Raw genomic sequence first — 11,504 nt, forward strand, 5'->3', positions numbered from 1 at the left:
GCGGGCCGCCTGGCGGCGGAGGAGTCCAGCCCGCTGGCCTTCGAAAGATCCTCCTGGGCCAATGGCAGGCGGGCGACCCCTCCGACGGCGCGCACGGATTGGTGCAGAGGCTCTGCTGATCCCCGTGGAAGCCGGGCCGCTGGGGCTGGGGGGCGGAGGTGGGCGGCTGGGCTCCCCCTCCCCTTTGCGGGGGCTGGGCCTGGGGGCGGGGCTGCGGCGGGAGGGGAAAGTCCAAGGGGGGCCGGGCGGGGGGCGGGGCCGCCGGGAGGGCACCGGGGAGCCCGGGGCTACTGCCGAGGGAGGGAGGGCGGGGGCAGGAGCTGCAGACAAAAGCGGCGCGGGCGGCCGGCGGGCCGGGCACTCTGGGCCGGAGCGGCGGCGGCGGCGGCGGCGGTGACAGCTGCGGCAGAGGGCTGGGGCTGGGGTTGGCAGCCCGGGCGGCCGCGGGCGCCATGGGCAAAGGCGGGGAGCAGGGAGACGAGGGCTTCGCCGAGCGGGATGCCCCCGCGCTGCCCACCTACAGCTGGGAGGAGGTCCAGAAGCACAACCTGCGCACCGACCAGTGGCTGGTCATCGATCGCAAGATCTACAACATCACGCAGTGGTCGCGCCGCCACCCGGGAGGCCACCGAGTCATCGGCCACTACGCGGGCGAGGATGCCACGGTAAGGGGCGGGGGCTCCGGACAGCCGGGGGGGGGGGCGCCCCCTTCCATCCCCTCCCCCTCCCGGGGGTTTGGGCGCCAGGTCTAGCCCTCGGGCTTTTGTGCCCGCTTGGCATCCGGCAGAAAGGGCCAGGGATGGGGGATGGGGCGGGGGCTGTCCCTGCAGCCCCGCTCTGTTTGATCAGGTCCGGGGAAGCAGCTGGTCAGGTGCCAGACCTGCCACTCCCCGCCCCCCCTGCACCCGGGACCCCATTGTCCTTTGGAGCAGGAGGAGGAGGGTCCCCGGTCCCCTTAGGGTCTGCAGCTGCAGGCGCCCCAGGGTCATTCCCTGGGCAATGGGGCTCATGGCCTAAAGGGCTTCTCCGGCCTGCCAGGACACCCCCTCCCCCATCCGGCCCTGAAGGAGCTGGGGGCTTCTGGGAGCAGAGCCAAGCTTGCCAGCAGATGCCCCGAAGATGGAAGGCTGGCGATGGGTGGCCAGCTTCTTCCTCTACCCAGGGGAAACCCTGTGGGCGCCCACGTGCACGTGCGCGCCCGGCTGTGTGCCCAGCTCTGGGAGAGCAGAGCCCTTGCCCGCCTGAACTTCGTCTCTGCTCCAGAGCCGGGCCTGGGGCCCTCGGGCACACAAAGGCAGGAGCTTCCTTTCACTGACCTTTGTTGGGTCAGTGGCCAATTATTCTAGGAGGCAACGGGCTAGGAGGCTCGGGGACGGGGCACTTCGGCTGCTGGCAGGAGAGGGTGCCCAGGGACCACGAGGGGAGGGCCGAAGAAGCAGCCCCTTAGCACATCTGCACCCAGAGCCCTGGGCTGGGCCAAGAGGCCAGGCCCAACAGGTGTGGGCTTCTCCCGTGATGTGGAAGCCTTCCCCGCTACATTGAGCTCTGGCTTGGTCTCCTCCTAGGCCCCTCTGGGACCACTGGGTGGGCCAGAGACTGAGGAGATCACACAGTTTAGATCCTGAGAGTGGTGCCTTCCTGGGCCTTGCTGGGCCGGGGGAGGGACTGACCTCGTCCACCTCCGGTGCCATTCTCAGGGCCTCTCTGCCTCCCACTGGGCCCCAGCCCCACTGGGGGATGGGCAATGCTTAAAGAGCTAGCTTTGGAGTTCAGGAATCCCCTGGAAAGTCCTGCTTGCTAGCTGTAAATGTAGGTCAAGATCAGGTCTAGTCCAGACTTGTTTTTTGTTTTTAATAGATGAAAGGGAAGAGAAGAGAAAGGAATAAGCATTTATTAAATGCCCACTGTGTGCCAGGCACTGTTCAGAGGAATAAGTATTTATTAAGTGCTAGGCACTGTATTGAGCCCTTTAGAAATCTATCTTATTTGAGTTTAGGAGGTGAGAGAGAGGCTGTGACCCTCACTTTACAGGTGAGGAGACTGAGGCAGAGGGCCAGTTACTTGCCCAGAGTCATGGGCTAGTTAGTAAGTGTCTAAGGCCGGGTTTGAAGCCGGTTTTCCTGATGGGGGTTCTCCCCTGCCTCCCAGGGTAGAGAATCATTGCAAAGTGCATAATAAGCACGATCTAAATGTTGGTGATCTCCTTATCCCAGCCAGCTCCCTCCTAGGACAGGGAGGATGGAGCAGTAGGTCTGGAATCAGTTCCAATGGAGCCTCAGCCATCCCAAGTATCTTGGCCAAGACAACCCCAAAAAGGGTCATGTGGGCTAAGGGACCTATTGCCTCAGAAACCTTTGAGCCTGTGCTTCGAGGTGATCAGATTTCCCTCTCCTTTACTAGCTTTATGATCCTGAGCAAGTCATTGCCTCTCTGCCTTGGTTTGCTGGGCTGCAAAATGGGCGGATCACCCAGCTTCCTCTTAGGGGGGGATGCTGGGAGCAGAGTGCATTGTTCAATCTGGGATATTATAGAGAAGGGGGGCCAGTGTGACCCAGGGGATGTTAGCTTTTCATGCTTGGAAAGTCTGCCTGCCCCTGGCTTTGAACCGGAGGCCTTAATCAGTACATCTGGTAAGAGAGTGTGCAGCCCTTAGTCAGAAGCACTCCAAGTTCCAATGGGGCCTGCTGGGCAGGTTCCTGCGCCGCCGAGAGGCTGGGAAGGCAGCGTGGAGCCCCAAGGGGAGCTCCTCGGGCTCGCCCCAGACTTTGGGGCTTGAGAGTGTCCACTCTATCCCTGGACCGGCCCTTTGTGCACCCTTAGGAAGTAGTCTTTGCAGGAGCACGCCACCTGCTTCCCCAGGCAGCCCACAGCCCACTCTATTGTTGGGTGCTCTTCCCATAATGCAGCCTCAGTCTCCCTCTAGCTCCCTCCCCCTGCTTGGGGCTGATGGATAATGGCTCATCTTCCTGTACTTGGTGTAGATCTCAGATACACCCCTGGAAGGAGTCCCGGAGGTCTGCTCAGGAGAGCAGCCTGGGCCTGCCTGGGGGAATGAGGGGAAGGAAGGCCTGGAGGGCAGAGCAGGGACATTTCATTGGGCCACACTGCCTGCTTCCTTTTTTTTTTTTTCTTTTCTTTTCTGAGGCTGGGGTTAAGTGACTTGCCCAGGGTCACACAGCTAGGAAGTGTTAAGTGTCTGAGACCAGATTTGAACTCCTGAATTCAGGGCTGGTGCTCTATCCACTGCGCCACCTAGCTGCCCCTACACACTGCCTGTTTCCAAGACTGGAAGGCAGCTAGCCTGTCCCTGTCTTCTCCATGCCGAGTCCTTGGGCCCTCCTCAGAGGAGGTTGTTGGACAAGATGCCCCACGCTCCTCCCTATCATGCCCACTTGTGTTTCATCCTTCATGACTCCATTTGGGGTTTTCTTGGCAAAGGATCTGGAGTGGTTGGCCATTTCTTTCTCTGGCTCTTTACAGATAAGGAAACTGAGGCAAACAGGGTAAAATGACTAGCTCAGGGTCACACACTTCAAATGAGAAAGGAACTGCATCCGCATCTTTTCAAATAACAGCAAGTTATTCCTAGCTTTGGCACATTAAAGAGATTATTTCCATCCTGGGATGTGATTCTAGGAATGAGAGTGAGGCTGGGGGCTCTGTTTAGGAGGGGCCTTGTTAAAGTGGGGGGATCTGGACGGGGGGCAGTGGGGATCTGGGGAGGGTGGACGCCGTTGGACATAGCTGGAGGCATTGGGGACAGTTAGCCTGGAGAAGGAAAGACTGGGGGAAGGGGGGCCCTGGCAGCTGGGGTCACTGCCATGGGGTCAAGGGTCAAGGGCCAAGCCCTGATCTGCTCAGAAGAGGTTGGAAAAGAAAAGCAGAGTGGGCCCAGTTGGGGGAAACTCTATTGTGAAGAACTGTCCAGGAGACACTGGGCTGCCTCAGAAGGGGGGAGGAGACAAAGAGGAGGGAGAGGGAGAGAGAGAAGGAAAGAGATAAAGGAAGAGAGGGAGGGAGGGAGAGACAGACAGAAGGGGGGGAGGGCTGTATGGCTGTATCAGGCGGGTTCCAGTTGGGACGGACAGCTGCTCCCACGGCCTCTTCAGCCCTAAATGTTGTGATCCAGAGGACAAAGGTCCAAGTGAGGCTTAAGAGAAGGGACTGGTGGCAGAGGCAGAGATCTAAACCAAGTCTCCCGGTTCCCACTTCCCCCTGCACCCTGCTGGCAGCCTCCTCCTGGGTGCCCGGCATGCCAGGGAGTCTTGACCTTGACCAAGTTGGGAGCTCCGGCCTAGGCAGCATGGTGGGATGGAAAGAAAGCAGAAGCTTAATGGGCTTCTTTGATGGTGGAACTTGTGCAGGCCCTCCCCCCTCCTGGGGCCTCAGTTTCCTCATTTGTCAAAGGCAGGGGGCTGGGCTAAGTGCCAGTCCCTGCCAGCCCTGCCCTCAGGTCAGTGGTAGGCACTGAGGGTGGAGGCGGGAGCTTGCTCTCCTTTGGTCACTGACGGGGCCTGTCCGCCCTTCCCCGGGCAGTGGTGCATGATGTTCCCTAGGACAGACAGTCTTGCCAAGGGAGATGTTCAGATATGAACCCCCAAAGATGTGCTCAAAAAGAGTTTTTCCCTTCCCCTTTCTCGTGGCTCGGACCCTGCTGGGGGGCTGTCCGTGACAGCGCACTGTCTGGGATTGAGAGGACAATGGAGGCTGGCCTTTTCTCCTCCAAAACCCTCCTTTTTCAGAGCAGAAGAGACTTGTCCAAGATCACCCAGTCAGTGATGGAGCCAGGGGGTGAATCCTGAACTCATTGGAGTGCTTCCAGCTGACCAGAACGGGCATTGTGGGGGGAGCTAAATGGACCCAGGGCAGGGCCTGAGAGACACACCTGTTCCATTAGAATACATTTAATAATAAAAGTTTCCAGAAATAATCATTTTTATGGGTTCATTGATAGCAAGTACCTTACTGTCCCTTTTCCTTCAGTTTCCCCATCTGTGAAATGGAAGGATTCTATTCATTGGCATCTGAAGCCTAGCATCCTGCACCCAGGATTACAAAGCCCTTTTCAGCAGGGCTGTGACAGGGAGGAAAAGGGCAGAGGGCAGGTTCTAGAGTTAAAAGCCCTTCAGAAGCTGGCCTCCCTGGTGGAAAGAGGCCTGGCTTCCAGGACCGAGAAGAAGCCAGGAGGGTTCCACGTACTCTGCCCTGCTCACATCGCTGCAGTCTGGAGAGAGTACAAGGAACAGTGTCCCCAGGAGGCTGCTGGGACCTTGGCTTTCCACCACAGGAGGGGCAGTTAAAGGGACTCTTTCTTTCTCTTCTCTTGCTCTTATTTTCTCTTGTCTTTTTCTCCTCTTCCCCTTTCTCTAATTCTCTTTCCTCTCTTTCATTCTCTCTTCTCTCTTTCTCCCTCTCCCCGCAGATCAGCCCACCATCTGGCGTTTTGGGCTGAGGTCTGGGTGCTCCGTTTGTGAGGGCCACATGATAGGGGTGGGCTAGCATTTGTTAGGGGAACGAGAGGGCATTGCAGTAAGAGCTGATTAGCATCCCAGGGGGCACAGGACGGCTTTGTACCGGGCAGGGGAGAGGTGCTAGCAGCTGGCTTAGGGACTTTCTGGGGCTCGGCTTTTTTGAATTCGGGCCTTCTTGCCGCCGGTGTTAAAGGAATAAGAAGAAGGTCAGTGTTTCTGGGTCCACCGTACTTGGGGTGGGTGGGGTGAGGGGCAATAGAAAGTGTAAGAAGACTGGGAAAGTGACAGGGTGACCACCATTTTGAAGGGTAATTTTGTATTTGTTCTCACTACTGTATCTCCTCTTATCAGTCCTTGTATAACATTTGCTATTACAAAGTAACATTTGTGGAGTGTCTCAAGGTTTGCAAAGCTGAACATAGAACACAAGCTCATTTTATCTGACAACTTAGCAAACTAGATGCCATTTTACAGATGGAGAAATTGAGGCTGGCCATCATACCCTGGGTCGCAGAGTTAGCAAAATGTCTGCGGCAGGTTCTGATTCGGTGCCCAGTCAGTGCTTTGGGTGTACTTGAGCATAGTCTGGGTCGACATGTTGGCCAGCTCTGCCGGTGGAACTTCCTCTCGGTGCCTCTTTAACATCTCCTTGGCACTGGATGCCCTTCTCCCCCAGTCAGCTGACCGGGCTTCTGTTTTCTGGCCTCTGTCATTGGCCCAGGGTCTCGAACATGCTCTTTGATTAACTGGTCACTCTTAGGTACGCCAAGGGTGGAAAGGATTCTCCGGGCTCAGCCTGGTTCTCAAAGGACAGACTCTGGAGCCAGAGGCGGAAGGAAGCAAATGTAGGCTTGTTGTCAAGAACAACTTCTAGCAATAAGAGCAGTGACTGAAAGCCTTCAGGAAAGCTGTCTCTGAGCCAAGGGCAGCCGGCTCTCACGTAGCTAAGCTTTGTAAAGTGCTTCCTTTCTGCTTCTCTGCTCTGTTCAGAGTTGCAGTATCTGAGGCAGGACTTGAATTCAGCATTTCCGATATTCTTCTTTCTTTTTTCTCCATCCAGCTGTTCCTAATAAGTAAGAGCAAAAAAAGAAAAAACAAAATGAAACAAAAAACCAAATCATAAAAGCAGATTCTGCCACAGAGGGCTTATGTTCTAATTTTGTTCATTTTCTGACTCTTCGTGACCCCGTTTGGGGATTTCTGGGCAAAGATGCTGGAATGCTTTGCCTCTTCTCCAGCTCATTTTACAGCAGAAGAAACTCTACAAAACCTGTGACTCGCTCAGTTTGGTAAATGTCTGAGGCCAGATTTGAACTCGGGTCTTCTTGACTCTGGGCTCTCTACTCCATCTACTGTGGTTCCTAACTGTCCCAAATTGTTGTTAAGACCTTTAATTTCACTTCTACATCTTTCTAGATTTTATCTCTGAGCATCTCTTCAACACTCTCCCCCTCTGCATATCCTAAATCTCCTCATTTGTGGGGCTGCCCACACTTGTCTATCTTCTGTTCAGCCCCCAAAGTGAGTTTCCTAAAGCACAGATCTGGCTGTGTCATGCCCCCCCCACCTACTCTATAGTCTCCAGTGGCTCCCTATTATCCCCAAGAAAAATTCAAAATGCTTTGCTTGGCATTCAAAGCCTTTTGTAACCTAGCCCCCTGCCTTTTCAGTCTCTTTCCTCCTTAGTTCATCCTATTTTCTTGGATCCTATAACCCCGGTCTCATGGTCTTCAGGCAGGGCTTTGGGGGAGACTAGGTCTGGCGGGAAGGGAGAGGGGAAGGGCATCCTCAGGAAAGGGGCTCTCTAGGGGCCAGAACCCCCCACCCCTCAGGAGGACAGGGGAGGCCATGGGCTAGGAGAGACACAGGGAGATCTGAACTCAGGGCTCTGAAACCAGGAAATCCTGGATAAGCTCTTTCTTCTCCCCCAGCCTCATTTTGTTCTATAAAATGAATTGTGGTTCAGTCCTGTCTGACTCTTCATGATCCTATTTGGGTTTTTTATTTTTTTTAGAAAGACAGTAGAGTGGCTCTTCACTTCTGTGTCTCCATTGCATTAAATGACTTGTCCAAGATCACACAGCCAGTAAACATTGGAGGCTGAATTTGAACTCAGGTCCTCCAGACTCCTGGCCCACTGTTCTATCTATCCACTGAGCCATCCAGCTATCCTTATAAAATGTATGTAAAGGACAAAGCATTCTCTGGGGTGTCTTCCTGTTGTGACCTTGTACCCTTCCAACTCCTCTGGCCCATAATATTTCTGTCAGGTGACATCCTATGTTCCCCTCCAAACTCTGATATTCAAAGATCTAGGGGCTTCCCATTTCTGACCCTGTGTTCTAAGTCCCTCCTAATCCTAAAATTTCTTATTCTAACGTACCTTCCAACTGTGACACTTTTTGTTCTATGTTCTAAGGCCCTTCCAAACTCTGATATTCCATGTTCTAAAGCTGCTTCTAACTGTGACATTCTATATTCTGTGTTCTAAGGCCCTTTCCAACTGTCATTCTGTGTTCTATGTTCTAAGGCCCCTCCCAACTCTAACAGAAGTTCACTGAAAGGCTTTGAACCTATACTGATGCCTTCTCTTTCCATCCTTGTGCCCAGTCCTTCCTCCATTCCCTGCCCCTCAGCTATTCTGCTCCTGAGGCCTCTGGACTGCCGCTCCATCCAGGTGGCCCGCCCCATCTCAGGGACCCAGGCTCCCGAGGGACCGGGCTCTGAAACGGAGAAGGCGAGTTACATCAGTGTGGGTCACTAGGACACAGAGGGCCTTGTCTCCTGGCATCATCCAGTTACACTTCTCAGGTTTCTGATCCAATCTGCTTGCTTCCTAGCTGGGGGAGGGTGGCCTGCCTTTTCCCTGGGGCAGCTGGGACAGCTGGGACATTGCCACTGTGCATGCTTTATATCAGGTGGGAGAGGATTTAGAAAAACTCCTGAACACAGAGGCTGGGATAATTAGGCTGGGGCTGAAGAATATACCCAACTGGCACCAGCCTGGCTATGGTATGGAGCCTCTAGGGCCTCCGCCAGGCTGGGCCTGACAGATGGGGAGCAGCCCTTGGCTCTTCAAGGTGGGCCTCTGCTCCAAATCCTGTCGTGGCTCCCCATTACCCAAGCTTGCTCTTCCAGGCTTAGCCCAAATTGCTCCCCTGGGCTGGACTGGACTGCCCCCTGCCCCTGGGATCCCCGAGCTCTCCCACTTTTGTGCCTTTGCTCAAATAGAGTTCCCCAGGCCTAAGCTGGTTACCTCTGTCTCTACCTGGTGAAATTCTGTCTGTTCAAGCCCATGTCAACTGCCAGCCTTTGAGGAAGCCTTTCTCAGGCCTGAGGCAGTCATTCCTGGCCTGCCTTTTGGCATTTAAATCCATTTGCTCCCTGGCCCTTTCCTAATGTTCTAGACTTCCCCATCTCTTCTAGAACATCTTCCCCTCTTCAGGCCCTGGTCCCATGTCCAATGGCTTCTCTTCCCCCTTCAGTTAAGAACTTCCTCGTTTCATGCTATTTCTTCTGTTAGACTTGGGCTCCGAGGGCAGAGAGCCTTTCTTTATATCCCCAGAACTTAGTCCAAGCATAAATGCTTGGTGACCGATTGGTATTTTAGTTACTCTTGTGTCCCCCCCCCCCACTGGGAGCTCTGAAGAAAGCTGGCTCTCATCTGAACTTTCACCTTTGCCCCTTGTACCACTGCTCCCTCCCCAGCTAAGAGCTATGCACTAGCAAGTGCTTGCCCCTTTATATCATTGCACCCTCTCCCAGCTAAGAGCTGTGCACATATTAGGTGCATTACCCCTTGTGTCACTGCTCCCTCCCCCAGCTAAGAGCTGTGCACATAGTAGGTGCTTTACCCCTTGTATCACTGCCCCCTCTCCCAGCTAAGAGCTGTGCACACAGTAGGTACATTTGTTAATTGTGTACCCATTTTGAAGTAGGAGTAAAAATTAAGTAGCTGACAGAGCTTTTTCCCAAGCTGACCTCCTACAACCAAAGGCTGTGACCTATGGAGCATTGAGGGCCTTGTCCAAGGTTCTGAGTTCCGAGGGAGCCCAGTCACTGCTAGCTTGTGACCACTGTCACCAGAGGAGCTTCCTCTGAAAGAACATTAGCTTCCTCAAGGCGGGAACTGTTGGGTTTTTGTCTCTGTAGCCCCTGCACTTAACTCAGGACCTGGAGCATAGATAGGGCCATACTGGCTACCCAGTCCAGTCATTTAATTCACAAATCACCACTATCCCCATTTTACAGAAAAGGAAACTGAGGCATGGAGAGTTTTTTATTGTTGTTTGTTTTTTGTTATTGTTGTTTTGTTTTTTTAGTGACCTGAGCATGGGTTTCTGGAGTAAATTTGAACTATGGGCCTTTTGGTTTTCCCCACAGATTCTTGCCTGGAGGGATTTTGTAATCTGTTTAGAGATAAGCTAGAGCTTTTAAACATGATGATTAAGGTTTCCCTTTGACCCCGATTTGTAAATTGAGATCTCCTGATCTGGGTCTACTTCACTGGCAGCTACCTATCCTGACCCTTGGGGCCTCTTCTGGAGGATTCCCTTATCTCTGTGAAGAGGTTTAGGCAGCTCCCAGCTCCACTCACTCCTTTATTTTCTAAACCTGGGAGGCTAAGTGACTCTGTAGAGGAGACCCCAGAGGTCGGGAGCCCACCCCCTTCTTTTTGACAGGTGTAGAAACAGAGACTCAGCAAAAGAAAGCCAAAGCTTTGCCAACCTTAAAGCTCCTTCAGCTACTTAATTTTACTCCCACTCAGAAAGTGTAGAGTACCACCTCACCCACAGCTAATAGTTATCATGCACCTACTGTGTGCACAGCTGTTAACTGGGGAAGGAAGCAGTAGTGCAAGGGGCAAAGCACCTACTGTGTGCACAGCTGTTAACTGGGGAAGGGAGCAGTAGTGCAAGGGGCAAAGCACCTACTGTGTGCACAGCTCTTAGCTGGAGGAGGGAGCAGTGGTACAAAGGGCAAAGGTGAGAGTTCACATGAGAGCCAGCTTTCTTCAGTGCTTCCAGTTGGGGGACAGCAGTAACTAAAATACAAAAAAAGTCCTATTTTCTTAAGAGGGAAACAACCGATTAGTCACCAAAGTCTTATGAATAGTAAATAATGAGACTAGAATGTGAACCCTCTTCCTGCTTCTCTTGGGACAAATCACTTGCCCAATCTGTGCCTCAGTTTCTTCACCTGCAAAAATGAGTTAGTTTTGAGTTAATGGTCTCCAAGGTGCTTTCCAGCTTCACATCTCGGGATCTCTAATCTTGGATAAAGACTCTAATTCTCCTGGAACCCCTGACCTTTGGGATCTCATCTTGTAGTCCAGAATTGGGGAGGGGGTTTAATCTGCTGCTATCTGCTGACTTCCATGACCTCAAGTCTTTTTCTCTCTCTCAAGGGTCTGAGAGAGAAGCCCAATTCTGAAGCTGGACTGGGCAGTTAATAGGATAACTGACTTGGAAAGAGGAAGGAGAGCCAAGCATGGCAGGTGGACGACCTTGGGGATCCTGAGTTTGAATCTTGCTTCTGCCACTTGCTTGCCGGGTGACCTTGGGCAGCTTCCTCATCTACAAACTGAGGAGGTTTAGATTGGGTGACTTCTGAGCCAGGGTCCCTTCCAATTGTCAGTCTGTAATCTTAAACCTGACTCTATTATTGAAGAGCAGAAGAGTCCTAAGTAACTCATTCCCCAGGTCTCAGTTTCCCTATTTGTAAAGTGGGAGACTGGATGACTCCTGCCAATGAGAGGATTAGACAGCAAGGGAAATGTGGAGGGGGTTCCTGAGTGCCTCTGTTTATTCCGATGGCTCTGCCGGCTCTGAAGCTGGGGTTTTTCCTTCTCCTCAACAGGACGCTTTCCTCGCCTTCCACCAGGACCTGCACTTCGTGAGGAAGTTCATGAAGCCCTTGCTGATTGGGGAGCTGGCCCCTGGGGAGCCCAGCCAAGACCGTGGCAAGAGCGTGAGTGTGGGGCAGGGGCAGGGGAGCAGGGAGGGCTCAGAGAGCCAGAGACTCCAGTGTGGT

At 53.5% G+C, this 11,504-nt stretch overlaps 1 protein-coding gene across 1 annotated transcript in view; it reads left to right on the forward strand.

Moving 5' to 3' along the window:
- Nucleotides 1–360: 360 nt before the first annotated feature.
- FADS2 (fatty acid desaturase 2) overlaps nt 361–11,504 on the forward strand; it is a 37,937-nt gene continuing 26,793 nt past the window's right edge. Inside the window, exons 1-2 of the mRNA XM_074275483.1 lie at nt 361–665; nt 11,331–11,441. Of these exons, the coding sequence (XP_074131584.1) occupies nt 453–665; nt 11,331–11,441 (324 nt within the window). The 5' untranslated portion in view covers nt 361–452. The remainder of the gene's footprint in view (nt 666–11,330; nt 11,442–11,504) is intronic.

This window comes from Sminthopsis crassicaudata, chromosome 6 (genome assembly GCF_048593235.1).
Source record: "Sminthopsis crassicaudata isolate SCR6 chromosome 6, ASM4859323v1, whole genome shotgun sequence".
In the NCBI taxonomy this organism is placed as follows: domain Eukaryota; kingdom Metazoa; phylum Chordata; class Mammalia; order Dasyuromorphia; family Dasyuridae; genus Sminthopsis; species Sminthopsis crassicaudata.